Source organism: Neolamprologus multifasciatus, chromosome 10 (assembly GCF_963576455.1).
Source record: "Neolamprologus multifasciatus chromosome 10, fNeoMul1.2, whole genome shotgun sequence".
Taxonomy (NCBI): domain Eukaryota; kingdom Metazoa; phylum Chordata; class Actinopteri; order Cichliformes; family Cichlidae; genus Neolamprologus; species Neolamprologus multifasciatus.
The window spans coordinates 18,552,166-18,567,721 of record NC_140448.1 but is presented as its reverse complement, the minus strand read 5'-3'; the positions used below and the strand labels follow the sequence as shown (position 1 = coordinate 18,567,721).

The 15,556-nt window shown below is 41.1% G+C and overlaps 1 protein-coding gene and 1 long non-coding RNA gene across 2 annotated transcripts; one reads left to right on the top strand and one right to left on the bottom strand.

Annotated features, from left to right (window-relative positions):
- Positions 1-6,959: 6,959 nt before the first annotated feature.
- LOC146510061 (claudin-4-like) lies at positions 6,960-8,327 on the top strand. The gene is made up of 2 exons (XM_085174571.1): positions 6,960-7,637; positions 8,216-8,327. The coding sequence occupies exon 1, from the start codon at positions 7,028-7,030 to the stop codon at positions 7,616-7,618; it is 591 nt and encodes a 196-aa protein (XP_085030697.1). The 5' UTR covers positions 6,960-7,027; the 3' UTR covers positions 7,619-7,637; positions 8,216-8,327.
- LOC146510060 (uncharacterized) lies at positions 7,877-14,622 on the bottom strand. Its single transcript, XR_014876429.1, has 2 exons — positions 12,434-14,622; positions 7,877-12,270 (listed from the first exon to the last, which is right to left on the bottom strand). It is a non-coding gene; the product is annotated as an uncharacterized LOC146510060 (long non-coding RNA).
- Between the last annotated feature and the right edge of the window lie 934 nt (positions 14,623-15,556).

Below are 15,556 nucleotides of genomic sequence, written 5' to 3'. Positions count from 1 at the left end.
ACTTTAAGGCTACAGAACCTGAATTGGGATACAGCCATACACTGATGGGAGACCAATAAAGTAAAACAGGATGTACACAATATGCAGACTGGAGGGGGAGAGAGAACGAGGAGCACGAGGGAGAGCACAGACATGACGGGCTGGGTAAACATAGAATAAAACTTAAGGAGGGGAAACAAGGCACAAGGACTCACAACTAAATAAACACAGGCATGCAGAGGGAGCGAGAGCAAAGACACAAGGGTAATAACCTAGGAACCACAGAATACAAGTGAACTAAATACAGAATTATCAAAATAAGCAAAACAAAACAAAAAAACAAGACACTGTCTCAGGACCATGACAATAACCATAGAATATATTAGACACCATATCAAGGTGAATGCTGGGACATAATTGGGTTTATAAAAAATCTATTACTCAGAGTCTTACAGAAAGCACAGGAAGTGAAATTGAATAATTGTGAAATTTTGTGAATTCACTGCTAAAGAAGCTTGGCCCAGAATCAGAAGCAGCCAAACTTTTCCAAAAAAGAGGGCAAACATGGTCACAGTGTTATCAAGCAGATAGACCAAGACAAAGCAAATTCCATATCAAGCTAAACTTGAGATGGCAAAGGCCTATCCAAAATGATAGTTATGATAGTTGTCATAGCATAGAAAAAGTAAAAGTGATTATTTTGAAGCCATATGTTCACATAGGCTGCTGTTTGAAAGTCTACAATAGTGGCAGACTCACCCTTTCAGCTGACTTGCTGAGAAACTAACAGGAAGTCTTGCAATGATCCAGCACTGAGAGGTGCTCAGCCACTCTGGTAAGACTGCTCCTGAGATGAGGCTGATCAGCTGCAGGTGTGTGATTGCGTTCCAGGTGCGACAAGCCCCATGACAGGTACACCACTCTCTGGGCCCAGACTTGCAGAGAGACCAGAACACAGACAGAGAACATGAGGAGAAGGAGACGTTATCGACCATCTCTTCCTTCTGTAATTATTGGAAACGTAAGATCTTTGCCCAATAAGATGGATGAGCTCACGTTGCTAACCTGGTCAGAGAGGGAGTACTGGTAATGTAGCATCATGGGATTCCAGCAGCCACGAGCAGACAGGACAAGAGACAGCGGTAAGAGGAAAGGAGGGGGACCCTACCCTAACCCTAACCCACAGTGAAAGAACAACTCTGCAGCAGAGACATTGAGCTGTTAGCCGTTAGCATGCGTCCGTACTACCTGCCCTGGGAATTCTTGCATGTTATCGTGATAACAGCGTATGTTCCCCCCTCAGCCAACGCGGATGCAGCCTGTGACTCTCTCCAACCCTTCTCATAATATCAGGGGACTTTAATCATGTCTCACTGGACTCCACACTGCCCACCTTCACCCAGTATGTGACATGCCCAACCAGAGACAATAGAACACTGGACTTACTGTATGGCAATGCAGAAGAGGCATACAGTTCATCACCTCTCCCTCCCCTGGGCAGATCTGACTACAACCTGGTGCACCTTGTCCCTGTGTATGAGCCCTTAGTGCGCAGGGAGCCATCAGCCACCCGCACAGTACAGAGATGGTCGGAGGAGAGCGAGGAGGGTCTTAAGGATTGTTTTGAGTTGACTGTGTGGGAGGTGATCTGTGACGACCACGGAGAGGACATCGACAGCCTTACTACATGCATTACTGACTATATTAATTTCTGTGTGGATAACACCGTACCTACCAGGACTGTGCGGTGTTTCTCCAACAACAAATCTTGGATTACCCCAGAAATTAAAGCTGTCCTCAAGCAGAAGAGGAGGGCCTTCAAATCCAAAGACAAAGAGGAGTTGAAAAGGGTGCAGAGAGAGCTGAGGGGACTGATAAGGAATGGGAAGGACAGCTACAGGCAGAAGATGGAGAACCAGCTTCAGCCAAACAACGTTGGCGAAGTCTGGAGAGGCTTCAGAACCATCTCGGGCCACAAACATCAGAACTCTCTGCCTGGGAGGGATGTGAGGTGGGCAAATGAACTGAATCATTTCTTCAACAGATTTGATTCATCCATGAGGCAGTCTCCAACATCGGCTGCAGACTCACCCACCCCCACTACTGCTGTTCCACCTCTGACACCTCAGACACTTCACACCTCCTCTACTCACCCTGCTCACTCCTCCCCACCCCCAATAACAGCATCCAATACACATTCAACACAAGGCTCCAGCCTGTCTCTCTCAACCACCCAGGTTAGGAGGGAACTGAGGAGGATTAAAGCCAAGAAGGCAGCGGGCCCAGATGGCATCCGCTCAAGGGTCGTCAGGTCCTGCACGGGCCAACTGTGTGGGGTGATGGAGCACCTCTTAAACCTGAGCCTGAGGCTGGGGAGAGTCCCACAGCTCTGTAAAACCTCCTGTGTTGTACCACTGCCAAAGACTTCTCGCCCCAAGGACCTCAACAGCTATAGGCCGGTGGCTCTGACATCCCACCTGATGAAGACCCTGGAGCGGCTGATCCTGGCTCAGCTTCGGCACCTGGTGAGCTCATCACTGGACCCACTTCAGTTTGCCTACCAGCCTGGCATTGGAGCGGATGATGCCGTCATTCACCTCCTACAGCATTCCCTCGCACACCTGGAGACCTCTGGAAGCACTGTGAGAATCATGTTCTTTGATTTCTCCAGTGCCTTCAACACTATTCTTCCCTCGGTCCTGAAGGACAAGCTGGAGAACTCTGGAGTGGACCATCACCTCACTACCTGGATTTTGGACTACCTCATCGACCGACCACAGTATGTGAGAACTCAGGGCTGTGTGTCGGACAGAGTCATCTGCAGTACAGGGCCCCACAGGGAACGGTTCTGGCTCCGTTCCTCTTCACCATCTACACTGCAGACTTCTCCCACAACTCCACCCAGTGCTTCCTGCAGAAGTTCTCTGATGACTCTGCAATAGTCGGCCTCATCACTGATGGGGACAACAAGGAGTACAGAGGACTGACCCAAGACTTTGTGGACTGGTGCCAGCTGAACTACCTCCACATCAACACCAGTAAAACAAAGGAGCTGGTGGTAGACTTCCGCAGGCACAAACATCCTCCACTGCAACCACTGAACATCCAAGGTATGGACATTGAGGCTGTGGACAGCTACAGGTACCTTGGTGTTCATCTGAACAACAAACTGGACTGGACTCATAATTCAGAAGCCCTCTACAGGAAAGGGCAGAGCAGACTGTACCTGTTGCGGAGACTCAGGTCGTTTGGAGTAGAGGGCCCACTCCTGAAGACCTTCTATGACTCTGTGGTGGCCTCAGCCATCTTTTACGGTGTGGTCTGCTGGGGTGGCAACATCTCTGTCGGGGACAGGAAGAGACTGAACAGGCTGATCTGCAGGGCCAGCTCTGTTCTAGGATGCCCTCTGGACCCAGTGGAGGTGGTGAGTGACAGGAGAATGGTGGCTAAGCTGTCATCCCTGATGGACAACATCTCCCACCCCATGCAGGAGACTCTGACAGCACTGAGCAGCTCCTTCAGTGGCAGGCTGCGGCACCCACGGTGTGGGACAGAGAGATTTCAGATTGTCAGACTCCACAACAAAGACTCCAAGTGATCAAACACACACATCCACACATGTGCAATAACACTAAGTGCAATACTCTTTTTCTGACAAAGTTGTATTTTTACTCAGTTGTATAAAGTATTTGTATCCTATTTTTATCCTATTGTATATTTTATTCTATTTATTCTACTGTATATAGTATTTTATTTTATTCTATTCTGTACAGTTGTGTACAGTATTTTATTCTTATTGTATTCTAATTTTTGCTATATAACTTTTGCACTGTCCACTTCCTGCTGTGACAAAACAAATTTCCCATGTGTGGGACTAATAAAGGTTATCTTATCTTATCTTATCTTAGGACACAACAAATAAACATGGTCGGTAAACTGCCAGTCCCAAAACAGACCTGCAAAAGTACAGAAGTCCATAACGCACACATGAACCATGGGTCCCCATACCCAGGCCCATGACAGGAGTAATACATCCTGTTGATTGGACAGGCGACCTAGTACCTGATTGTGTTTCTAAACCAGGGCTAGCTGGCTGGCGAGTGAACGACAGGTCAAACAATGTAAAACATCTTAGAGGTCAGAGAAAAAAAGCACAAATCTTAAATCAGCACAAATATTTTTTAAATGTTTGCTATGGAAAAACAAAACCCTTTAAAACATAAATATTTACACAAATTTTAAATAAACATAAACACTTCAACACAAGTCAAACTGGGGCAAGTATCTTCTACTACTATGAGTCTAGACATGATGTGATTTTTTTGTTGTGCTTTATTCTGATAATTTGATAGCCTTCATCCAACTCTTCTGCTATGCTAAGCCTCCCAAAAAGGTGCAGCCTCATGCTATTGTCCAAATTCCACTTTTCTGTGTCTTAAGTCCTGACCACCTGTGGTGGTCCTAAGTGTTTGGGTAAGAAGACTTTGTAGCAGCAGACTCAGAAAGCAACAGAAGGAATTGCTCACATCACATGTAATTAGCAAACTCCACTTTTCATACAGCGTGTTGGAGAAGGTCTGTGTATAAGCTCTCCAATGATCTTTGCACTGCTGCTGAATATTTAATTCTAGACGGTTAGATCTCTTTAACTCTTTTTTTTTTTTTGACTGACTGCCTTGAAAATTGATGTTCCTATAAATGAACAGCTGAATTTAATTTTACTGTTTCAGCAGCATTGAAAGTCGCATTCTTAAGTTAAGAGTTAGCTTATGAGTGAGTTCTTCTTCAAGACAAGTAGGTAGGTCTGACAGTCTAACAGTGAAATCAGATTCTTAGACAGGTAATCTGTGTCAATTGGTTGGGGATGCACAAAATTGCATGTGGGGGTGGTGGTGGTGGTGGTGGGGGGATTTAAAGGTCCAATTGAAAATATTCCTCAGAGTCTTGTGACAGAAATATTTTGGTCTGTCTGTAGACTCTGATTTCGCCAGCGTCCATACAAGGAAGTCGATACATAAATCTATAATTTGCACCTAATGCACAATGTAATAAAAATTTGACGACAAAATGGATTCTGGAAAACACATGCAGGAAACCAAACATGTTGTATTGTTGTACAAACTTTACTTATTTGTAATGTAAGTTACACTTTTATAATTATTATTATTATTTTTATTTGTAATGTTGATATGCCAAATTCTACTGGAGCTGGAAAGTTGGTGGTTTGATCCCTGCCTGCTCAGTCTGCGTGCATTTTGCATTTTTCCTGGGAAAGATACTAACCCAAAGTTTCTCTAATTTCATAAGATTTAGACTTATTTCTTCTTAAAGTTGACCACTTTTATGGGGTAGCTAACTTCAGCTCAGCGTGTTGATTCATGAATTGTCTTCGCTGCTGCAGTCCTCCACTGATAACAATGCTCTGCATTAATAAAAGCTTTTAGTTAAAACCAGTGATGAATGAAGGGAATAAACAAGTAATTGAGCCAATACTGGACTGAATTATCACCTCAATAATGTCTGACAGTAACATTAATATAAAACTTGCATCAAAAAAGATGGCTTTTCAACAATACTCATTTTTTTCTTAACCCTTTTCCCCCCACGTTTCACATCAGCATGAGAAAACATTGACAACCTGACAAAGACTCGGGTCTTTGTAAGTTACATGTGGGTCTAACGTTTAAAAGGAAGGAAGGAATCAAACAGAAAGAGGAACCAAAACCACACTCAAGTAGAGAGACACAGAGGGGCACAGAGGGGAATTCAGGAGGGAAATGAAAGAAAAAAACTCTTAGTAAGACATAAACATAAAGATTACAAGTAACATACAACAATAAACAGTACAAACAAGGAGAAAAAAAATAAAAGAAATTAAAAAGATTAATGATTGTTCTGACCCATATGGAAAAGATATATATATAAATCTTATAAAGTTTGTATCTGTCTTGTGTGAAACTTGTATAAAAAGCATACAAGAGTGAAAACAGATATAAGATCCCTTGAAAAATTATATAATGAAACTTGTATGTTTTGGATACTTACTAAAACAATATATGAAAGTAATGAGAAAGTGGCCACTTTCATGAGTAAATCATGTATGTTTTTACTATTTCTTTTCCATATGGGGAGCATTTCATGTTGCACTTGTGGTGGCTGGTTTGTATGGTTGTTTCTGTGAAATATACATGTTGCCACAGTGAAACTGGAGCAAAGAGGACCACATGTGGTTCTTATTCACACACATTTGCACACATTGCATGCAAAAGCCCCTGATTTCACAAATCAGATTCCTTTTTATTCAGTTTTTTATTCAGACCTTTTTTCAGAAAGACCACCAAATCATAACTAGTCAGCACCGTCACAGTAAAATCTTATGTTACAAAATCCACTGGCCCACAGATGATTGCTTGTCTGATGATCATGCAGCAAAGCGAAATCCCATGAAAAATGTAGCCCAGGTTTGCCAATACACTCAGAAAGTTACATTGGTGTACTTGGTTTACATTTTCTATGGGCTTTGAGCAAGGCTAAGCTGCACTTTTTGCTTAGGAATCAAAATCAGCATCTAGCCAGGGAACTTTTGGCCACTCTCCATGAAACACACTTTATTGTTCAAAACTTTTTTTCAACAAGGTGACCCTCAACCATCAATAAAGTCACTCTGAACGATATAAATTCTTCCTGGAAACTCTATGTTACTATCTGCTTTGAATAAATCTCACACATTTCAGTGATAATGAACACATTTTCTTTATTTGCACTGAATTAACTTACTTAGCGACTAGTTTGTCATGAAGTTCTAAATATTAAAAAGTTAACAATACAACTATAATTGTAATGAAGATGTAGCATTTTTCATAATTCATATTTAGTATGATCCAATCAAATACTACTTGCATTTTCACAGTTACAGAGGAAGCCACAGTCAAATTCCGAGTAAAAAAACCAAATAATAACCACTTCCTTCTGAGCTCTTCAGATAAATTTGTGAACCTCCTTTGAACACATCATCTTTGGTCCTTGGAGAGAGTCACAGAGCTTCATTATGGTGGCTTGCGAAAGACAGCTTTTAGGCCTGGCTTTGGCCTGCATCGCCTTCGTGGGAAGCATCATAAGCTGTGCTCTCCCTGCATGGAGAATCATGACAGCCTTCAAAGATTCCGAAATGCTCATGTGCATTGTGGAGGGTTTATGGAAGAGATGTGCGTACTTACCAACAGGTCAAATGCAGTGCATGGGGTACGAGTATATACCGTTACCTGAAGACATGAAGGCTGCCAGAGCACTTATCATCATTGCCATTATCATTGAGGTCCTTGGGATCCTGCTTGGTGTGGCTGGGAGAAATCTTATGAACTTCGTGCCAGACGAAAGGCAAAGGAGCAAAATGGCTCTGACTTCTGGAATTGCCTTCCTCATTGCAGGCTTCTTTTTTCTCATACCAGTCAGCTGGACCACCAACACCATCAATGATCATTTTCATCCTAGCCAGTATACTTATGGTCCTGATCATGGGGTACTTAAAAAGATGGAGTTGGGAGCGGCGCTCTACATTGGCTGGTTCACCACCGTCCTTCTGTTCCTGGGAGGAAGCCTCGTCTGCAGCTCCTTTTTCCGCAGAAATGGAACTGAGTAAAACATTACTCCAACTCTGTGTAAGCAAGGCCTTACTTATCGCTTTTAAAATAAGGCCTGTTTTCATACATCGAGCAGTTTTTTGGAAATAAGAAAAAAGGTTTTATGAAAGTTTTCACCTTAAGTTTGTCAGTGGAATGAGTAGATTAACAAAGTATAAAATCAGATTAAAATAGAAAGAAATCTTTACAATTTGATTGTGTAATTTGCTTCTAAATGTATTTTGAGGTATCCTACACCATTATAACCACCTTTCCTATTTTTTTTTTTCATTTATTCTTTTTGTTATTTACTCTGTTGCATGGAGACAGACTTTATTTTTTTTGGGTAAACTGCTATGATTTCTGACTATGTATCCACTGGTTTAAGTCTATGTTATATCTTTCATTACCATCCCTTTATTAAATTGACTCAAAATTGATGATCATGGAATTGTTTTTACATTCTTAATATAAATATATTTGATTGATTGTTTACAAGTAAAATTGATCTCAAATGAAAATAATATTTCTGAGCATGTAAAATAATCTTTTGCATCTTTTTTTTGTGTCTTTTTTTTGTTTGTTTGCTTGTTTTTGTTTTGTTTTTCTTAAAACAGCTCAATAGGGCACCGGTTAGCTTTAAGCGGGCAATCACATGCCAGTGGCCAGCCAGGTTCGAGTCCCCTCGCAGCCCTTTGCCGCATGTCTTCCCCTCTCTCTGCCCCTGCTTTCCTGTCCTCTTTACACTGTGCCTATTGAATAAAAAGTTGAAAAAGGCCAAAAAGAAATATTACAGAAAACGGTCAATAACATATTATGAATGACTTAATAAAAGACTCATCATTTGAGAGTTTCCCATTTTAGAATAAAATGACAAGATGTTAACAAAGACCACACTGCCAAACTGGACTCGGTGTGTTTTTAAGTTTACAAATGATACATTAAAAAAGACAACTAGGTTTTTAGGTTTTTAAGTCGTGAAAGACAAGTCAGAGTTGACAAAGTGTCAGTTTCTGTACTTCAACACATCTGTTGTGTCAAACAGTATCTACCAAAAGGATTTAGTTTAGACTGGAGACTGTTTTTTTTGTTGAATGTTGTCATAAAATTTTTAATTACAAATAATACTGAATTATGTTTGTGGGCAATACTTTGTCTATGGTGTAATAAATGCTATTAAGCTTATTGAAAATGAAGATTAGTGTTTGTTTGAGTTTTTTTCCCCATAAATTACCACTCCTGACTTATTAAAAAGAATAAATAAACTTGTTGCACGTTTCTTTTCTGGGGGGTTTTGTTGGGCTTAGTCCAGTCGGTTCGATTAGGTTTAGAGTTTAAACACAAAGTCTAAACCTAATCGAGCATCCCGTCTTTAATTTTAAGAGGTGTATTTTATTTCGAGGCTATCATCATTAAAGCCGATGTCAACAATGTTCTTTGGTTCACCGAGATTTCTTTTCCGCAGGCTTTTTTGCGTTTTTTTCTTCGAGACAGTTGTTTACTTCCATTTTACTGAAAACTGAAAGAAAATCTAGGAATTTATGTACATTTAATTTATTTTAATATATTTATCAGTATATTTGAGAATAAATGTAAATATATGTGTGAAAATCTAAAGAAAAACAATCACGTGTACTTGTAATGGTGTGAAGATATATTCACATTTCTCTAATTAAGATTAAATATATTTGCATTACTCTTTATATTGTAAGATAAAAACACTACACTAGTAACTGACACAAGCACTGCAACACTACACTTTTATGCTAACAACAGCTTGTTGAAGGAATACTCCTGACTTTCACCTGCGCAAACCGTGCTCATCTTAAAGATTCAGAAGCTAAAACAATGCACTTCAGACCTAAAGGGAATAAAAATGCCTCCGTCTTTTGCTTCATTTGCCTTCAGGTCTCTGGTTTTACAAATAAAATAATGTTAAAAGCACAGTGACACCCCAAAGACAAAATCATACTTGGTAGTACACGCCTAGTCTGTCTGGGTTAGGTTTTCTTTTCTTTCTTTGTCTCTCTGCACTAGCTCCATTTCCTGTAACTGCCAGTTAGTGTTCCTGTTCTTGATCTTTTCTGATGGTCTGCCCACAGGAGGACTCTTTCCTAGAAGAACTTAATGCTCCATTTCTGAATGGAGTGATTAGATCTGGTATAAAGTTTATTCATGATCGGCAAATGAAGATTTCTGAAGCTACTGACTCTTGTACTAAAAACCGAATTACTCAAAGCTTTACAACACGGTTCTCTTTACTTTACTGACATCTGGCGGCCAAAAATATTAAGAGCAGCTTGAATCTACAACTTGAAATGAACTACCTCATTATAACTCTACAGAGCTGAATCTTCTGTTTAATATCGTGTGACAGTTCTGTCTAATATCGGGCTACCGCTGTTACAATGTATTTTGTTGGGTGAAAAAACTATGTTTGATTAATTAATAACGATAAAATATAACTATATGCATAGTGTGTTTCTTTTGCATGGGGTAAAAAAACTGTTGCTCTTATATTTATTGCCAAGAAACATTTTTAGTGTATAAAATATATTAATGCAATCAAGAAAGTGTGTGTTTGCCCCCTTTTTGTGCTCACACGGGCTTAGTCCCTGGCCGAACTGCTGCCACTAAGGCAGTGTAATTCTGTACAAATTACTGACTTTAAAAACAAATTATTAAGACAAAATTTTTGCGAAATCTCGCAAAAGTTCAGATTTTTTTTTTCTCCCATGTCCCTTGCGGGGCTCCGTAGATAGGAAACTTCTGCATTTAACTAGAACTCTAAAAATGTTTCCTGCAATCATCAGCCACCAAATTTACTGCATAATTTACAAAATTTACATAATTTAAAATGTACCAAAGTAAAGCTCACGCTAATAGGTTTTTGGAGTTGACGTCACGCCACAATGTATAGTGGGAGCGCGGCGCCATATATCTGGGCCACAAATCAAAACAAACACACTGTGTTGGAGGGACGGTTGCTAGAAAGCAGTTTAAAAGAAAAAGGACGGTAGCATGCATTGGAAATGTGGACCCGTATGAAATACGGCCGTGGAGTAGAAACCCTGAAGACCCACCGCTGTTGACGTAGCCTGATATATTTTCGTACCTTGTCTGTGGAGTCAGCATGTACAAGGTGAACCAGTTTTGCAGTTTTAAATCTCTGGAGGGACATATCCAGTTCACCAAAGATTGGGTACAAGATTTGTGAATAGGTCGATTGGCATGGTGGAATGTTTGAAGCAAGGATTTCGGAGTGCCCCTTGTGTAGCGCTGGAACCCAGTCACAATGTGTTTCATCTATTTCATAGGCTGGTTTGCCTGCAATAATGCCAAATAATTAGCAACTCTATAAATAGAAGGTAGTTCTGCAAACCCAGATAGCAAGGAAACATTGAAACAACGTTGAGTCAATATCAGGCGACGTCATTGAAACAACGTTGAAGTGTGACGTTGACCTAACGTCACTCTTGCACCCTTTTTTAATGTTGAAACAACGTCAGGTTTTGATGTTGAATCAATGTTGAAACCTGACATTGAATCTGACATTGAAACAATGTCAGATTCTGATATTGAAACACTGTTGAGCTATGGTGTTGATTTTCCACCTCTTTCGCACAGTTGCTTTTTATTAAAACAACAGTTTAATCATGACTGGAAATCTACCTCTTTATAGGTATTTTAACCAAATAGTAAACTACTGCATGTTTCCATCAATACTTAAACCACCTAAACACATAATTGTACTTATTCCTCAAATTGGACACCCTTTATAAAAAACAACAACAAATGTCTCACAATGTATCATGTCAATATTAATATCCTAAAATAAGAAAGCATTGCATGTGATGTAACAGAGAAAAAAAATAAACAAAAAAAGGTCAATAGGCATGTTTCGTTTGCTAAATACTTTATTAAAAGACAGTTTCCTATTTACATTTATATGTTTCACAGAAGTTTGTAATTTTTTACTCTGGGATGGGGATGCATGATGTGCGTCCTGCACCACCCATACCCATACGATCTGGGGCGTATCGGAGCCATTTCTGCACTGCTTGTGCAAAGACAAACTCGGACATAGAGTTTGCCCCTAACTGCTGCGTCAGGAAATCTAGGAAAAAAATACACACACACACAAACAAAAACAGTGAATTAGAGCACATGAATAAGCTCTTGTTAACTGTCTTCAGCGGGGAGAATGTATGTAAACTCCTAGGCTGATAAACATGAAAGCCACCAGGCGTAAATCTGCAAACTGCCGCATTTGATTCCCAAAGAGCTATGAGCGGAAAAAGTCATAAGTCTTAGCATGGTGTGCCGTGTATCCTTTAAAACAAAATAAACATGGGGTCCTCGGGCTGTACAACTACAACCCGAGGACTAAACAAGCCAAAGACCAAAGACTCCATCTCCAGATTAACCGGACATGAAAGTCTTGTTATTACGAAAGACAAAGTAATATAGCAAAAAAACTGTAAAACTTACCACCATATATGCATTTGCAGAGCGCTGTATCTTTAAATGCCATTTTTTGCTTTGTCTGGTCCTTGGTTTTTTTCCCTGCCCAGTTGAGTACCGAGGCCAGCTCATTTGTAATGGCATTAGCCATTACACGGCGGACTCGCACCTCCAGTGTGGTCCCTCCAATCAAGGCAAAGCGTCTCACCTATAGACACATTTTAAGAGATGGAATTAGCGTGTCTCATGTCTTAAATGTGTATGCAAGTGCTTGTGTGTTTAATCAACAGGCCGTTGTTATGTATTTAAATCACATCTGACAGCTATTACACTTTATAGTTACAAAGTGTACATAACCTTTATATACTTACCATTGCCTTATTTGCCTCTTATGATTGAAGAGCTGCCTCTGCATTGTTTAGCTCCTCAATGTTGTGCAAGGGCAAATCCAGAGGCAGTACCCCAGCATCTACCGATTCATTGCAGCAGGGATGGCGGATGGCTCTGACCTCCTCACGGAGTTCGTTAACAGCTCTCGTCAGGTCTGACAGCATAGCTAATATCTTTTGTGAGGTCGCATCTGTTTAAAAAAACAATTCCAGAAAGATTAATGGCTTAAGCAGTGAGAGGCGAAAAACTAATAAATAAATAATAAAACGCAGTTTACGTGTGGACAAAAGGTGCAAACGCAAGGTAAATGAGTGTGCAACGTAAAGTTAGGTGAGCGTGCAACGTAAAGTTAGGTGAGCGTGCAACGTACAGTTAGGTGAGCGTGCAACGTAAAGTTTGAATTGAGTGCGAATCGAAGCGGGTGCTCTCCAATCATTAAAAGTAACAAAGTCATTGAACACATTTATACAGTTACCTTTACGTTTATCAATCATATATCACAGATTTACAATTTTTTGTAGTACTATGCTAAAAAGCAACTACAGAGCGAAAGTCTGGGTCAAGCGCCGAGGCGACGGCAAGAACAAAGGAACCCTCGAAGTGTTAAGCTAGCTTTGTAAGGGAATATAACGGAAAAGTATGAAACGAAAATGTTTTCTTTGTTGACTTTGTTCGCGGTGCAATTTATTTGTTGCCGGATTGTAAGATGAAAGTAGACACAATTTCGGGCTCCCACATTTTGTCCGAAACTTTACATTAACAAGTTTGTTTGTTTTTTACTGTTATTCAAATGCAACCGTGGAAATAACGAATAGAACAAAAGTCATTCATTCTTACCTTATATTAATCGTGGTGCAGGCCAGTGCAGTGCATGAACTGATGCCTTCTCCGGTCAATTCCGCTGAGAGTAAATCGAATGTCCCGCTCTACTGTACAAGACAATGGTTACCTGAAGGGATGTACCACTGTGAGAGGGGGGGCTATGGAATAGTCCAAGTGGTAGCAGCTGTAATTTCCTGCTCAACCATAAATCAATGGTTTTTCAACGTGATTGTTGTCACCTTGTCAACTATAAATAGATCAACAATCAACGATGACAGAACAACAGTGAATCAATGTTATTTCAATGTCAGTGTCAGGTTTCATCAGTATTTCAATGTTGTTTCAACATTGGTTTTGTGTTGACATTTCAAGCCTGACGATTCTGATGGTTCAGATGGAAAATCAACATCTGTTCAATGTTTCCTTGCTATCTGGGAAATCAGTCAGTAGGATGTTTGTTCTAATTTGCTATGACCTCAGCGTGCATTGAAAATAACACTAATAGGCAATAAAGAGTCATATAAACATATTTAGAACTTACCGGAATGAAAATGTCTGGAGCACACCAACAGATATTTGGAGATGGAAGAGAGCTGCATATCAGCTCGTCTCACAGCTGCTATCCAGATTAGATGCCTTCTTTTGGTAACATTCGATACACGAGCTCCCTCATGTTGCTTCCAGGTGGGGAAAGAATGAAAAGATAAACCATTGTCAAGCTTATTCCCTTGCCGGTGTTGTGCCAAAAAGTGATTGCCTGCCAAAAACTGATTTCTAATGTTTCTTTGTGTTTCTTATGTGTAATATCGTCACGTATGTTGCTAAATAGACTTTGGTGAACAGGTAATACAAAGGGGTTATATATAAAATTAAAAAATTACCTGTTTCTCAAGTATCTTTGTAACTGTGTTATTGTTCTTACATTATAATATATCAGCTCCCTTTTGTCACTTGGAATATGTTTACCGAACTATTTTTGCATTTGTTGCAATTTCAACTGTCCTCTTGGCCAGATTACTTTTAAAAGAGGCATTTTTAAATTCAACAAGAATTTTTTTTAACTGCATAAATAAAGGATACATAAAAGTCACTGCCAAAAGCTGATTGCGGCTTCTACCTTGTTATAGGAATGTTGTTCACAAAATTACTTGATATCACTGATGAGGGATACATTTGACATATGTTTCACATATTATAGACCAACAAGTTATTTATAGCAGTTTAAATACAAGCAATCAGTTTTTGGCACAACACCGGTCGTGCGATCTAACATTAAAACCGATCGCACAGCAAGTACGAACCATAGCTGGTGTTATCCGTGAGCTTTCGCTCCTCTTTCCCTAGCGCTTTGTTTTGTCAGGGTTCCTGGGTCATCGACCCAGTGCTTTCAGTTTTGTTCATGTTCAGTTTATTTTGCCACTGCCTGTTTCACTTCCTGTTTGTTCCTGTGTCAGCTCGTTTCGTGCCATTAGCCAGATTATGTTCAGCTGTGTACTCACCGGTCTCTCATTATCATCCTCATCAGTCTGTGTATTTAAGTCTTCTGTTTCTACTCGTTCTTTGTCGTGTCATTGATGTTATGTCGTCGTTTCCGCCAGCCAGCCACTCAGTCCGTTCGTCCTTCCTTCATTCATTCATTCATTCATTCATTCATTCATTCAGTCAGTCAGTCAGTCGTCCAGCCAGCCAGCCAGCCATTTCCTACCTCTGTTCTGTTTGCTCACGCCATCACAATAAACACCAGTCTTCACCTACCTGTGAGTCCTGCGTTTGGGTTCCTTCTTCCTCGCCTCAGCAACCCCTGACAGAATGACACGACCCGTGCCACGAAGACACGATTGGAACCCAGCGGACTCGGACCTCTACGAGCGGCAGGAGGCAGCGCTTTCCCGTTGGGCAGAGGAGCTCAGGGGAAAACAGCGGCTCTTCGCGGAGAGAGAGCACGTCTTCGAGGGGACTCGCCTGGCTCTGGGCGGGCCTCGGAGACGCCGCGTTCCCCCACCTGCTGCCTCACCTGCCCCGGAGCATTTGCCGCGGAGAGCGGACGTTTCATGCCGCGTTTCGGCCGCTCCCTCTCTCGCCGCTCCGCTCCTCGTTCACACACCCGCCGCCTCATTCGCCGGACCTCCACCTTCGCCACGGCACCGCGGCTACGCCTCCCACCTCGGCTCAATGGAGGCTACCGCGCCAGAGGCTCAGTGGTTTACCCCGCCCGCTTCCTCTTCCCGGAGAAAGCGGCGCACACGCCGTCAGGAATTGGGCTATTTTCAACAACTCCCAGT

What these genes read in the sequence shown, in the direction of transcription:
- LOC146510061 (XM_085174571.1), top strand. Translation starts at nt 7,028, where the DNA reads ATGGTGGCTTGCGAAAGACAGCTTTTAGGCCTGGCTTTGGCCTGCATC.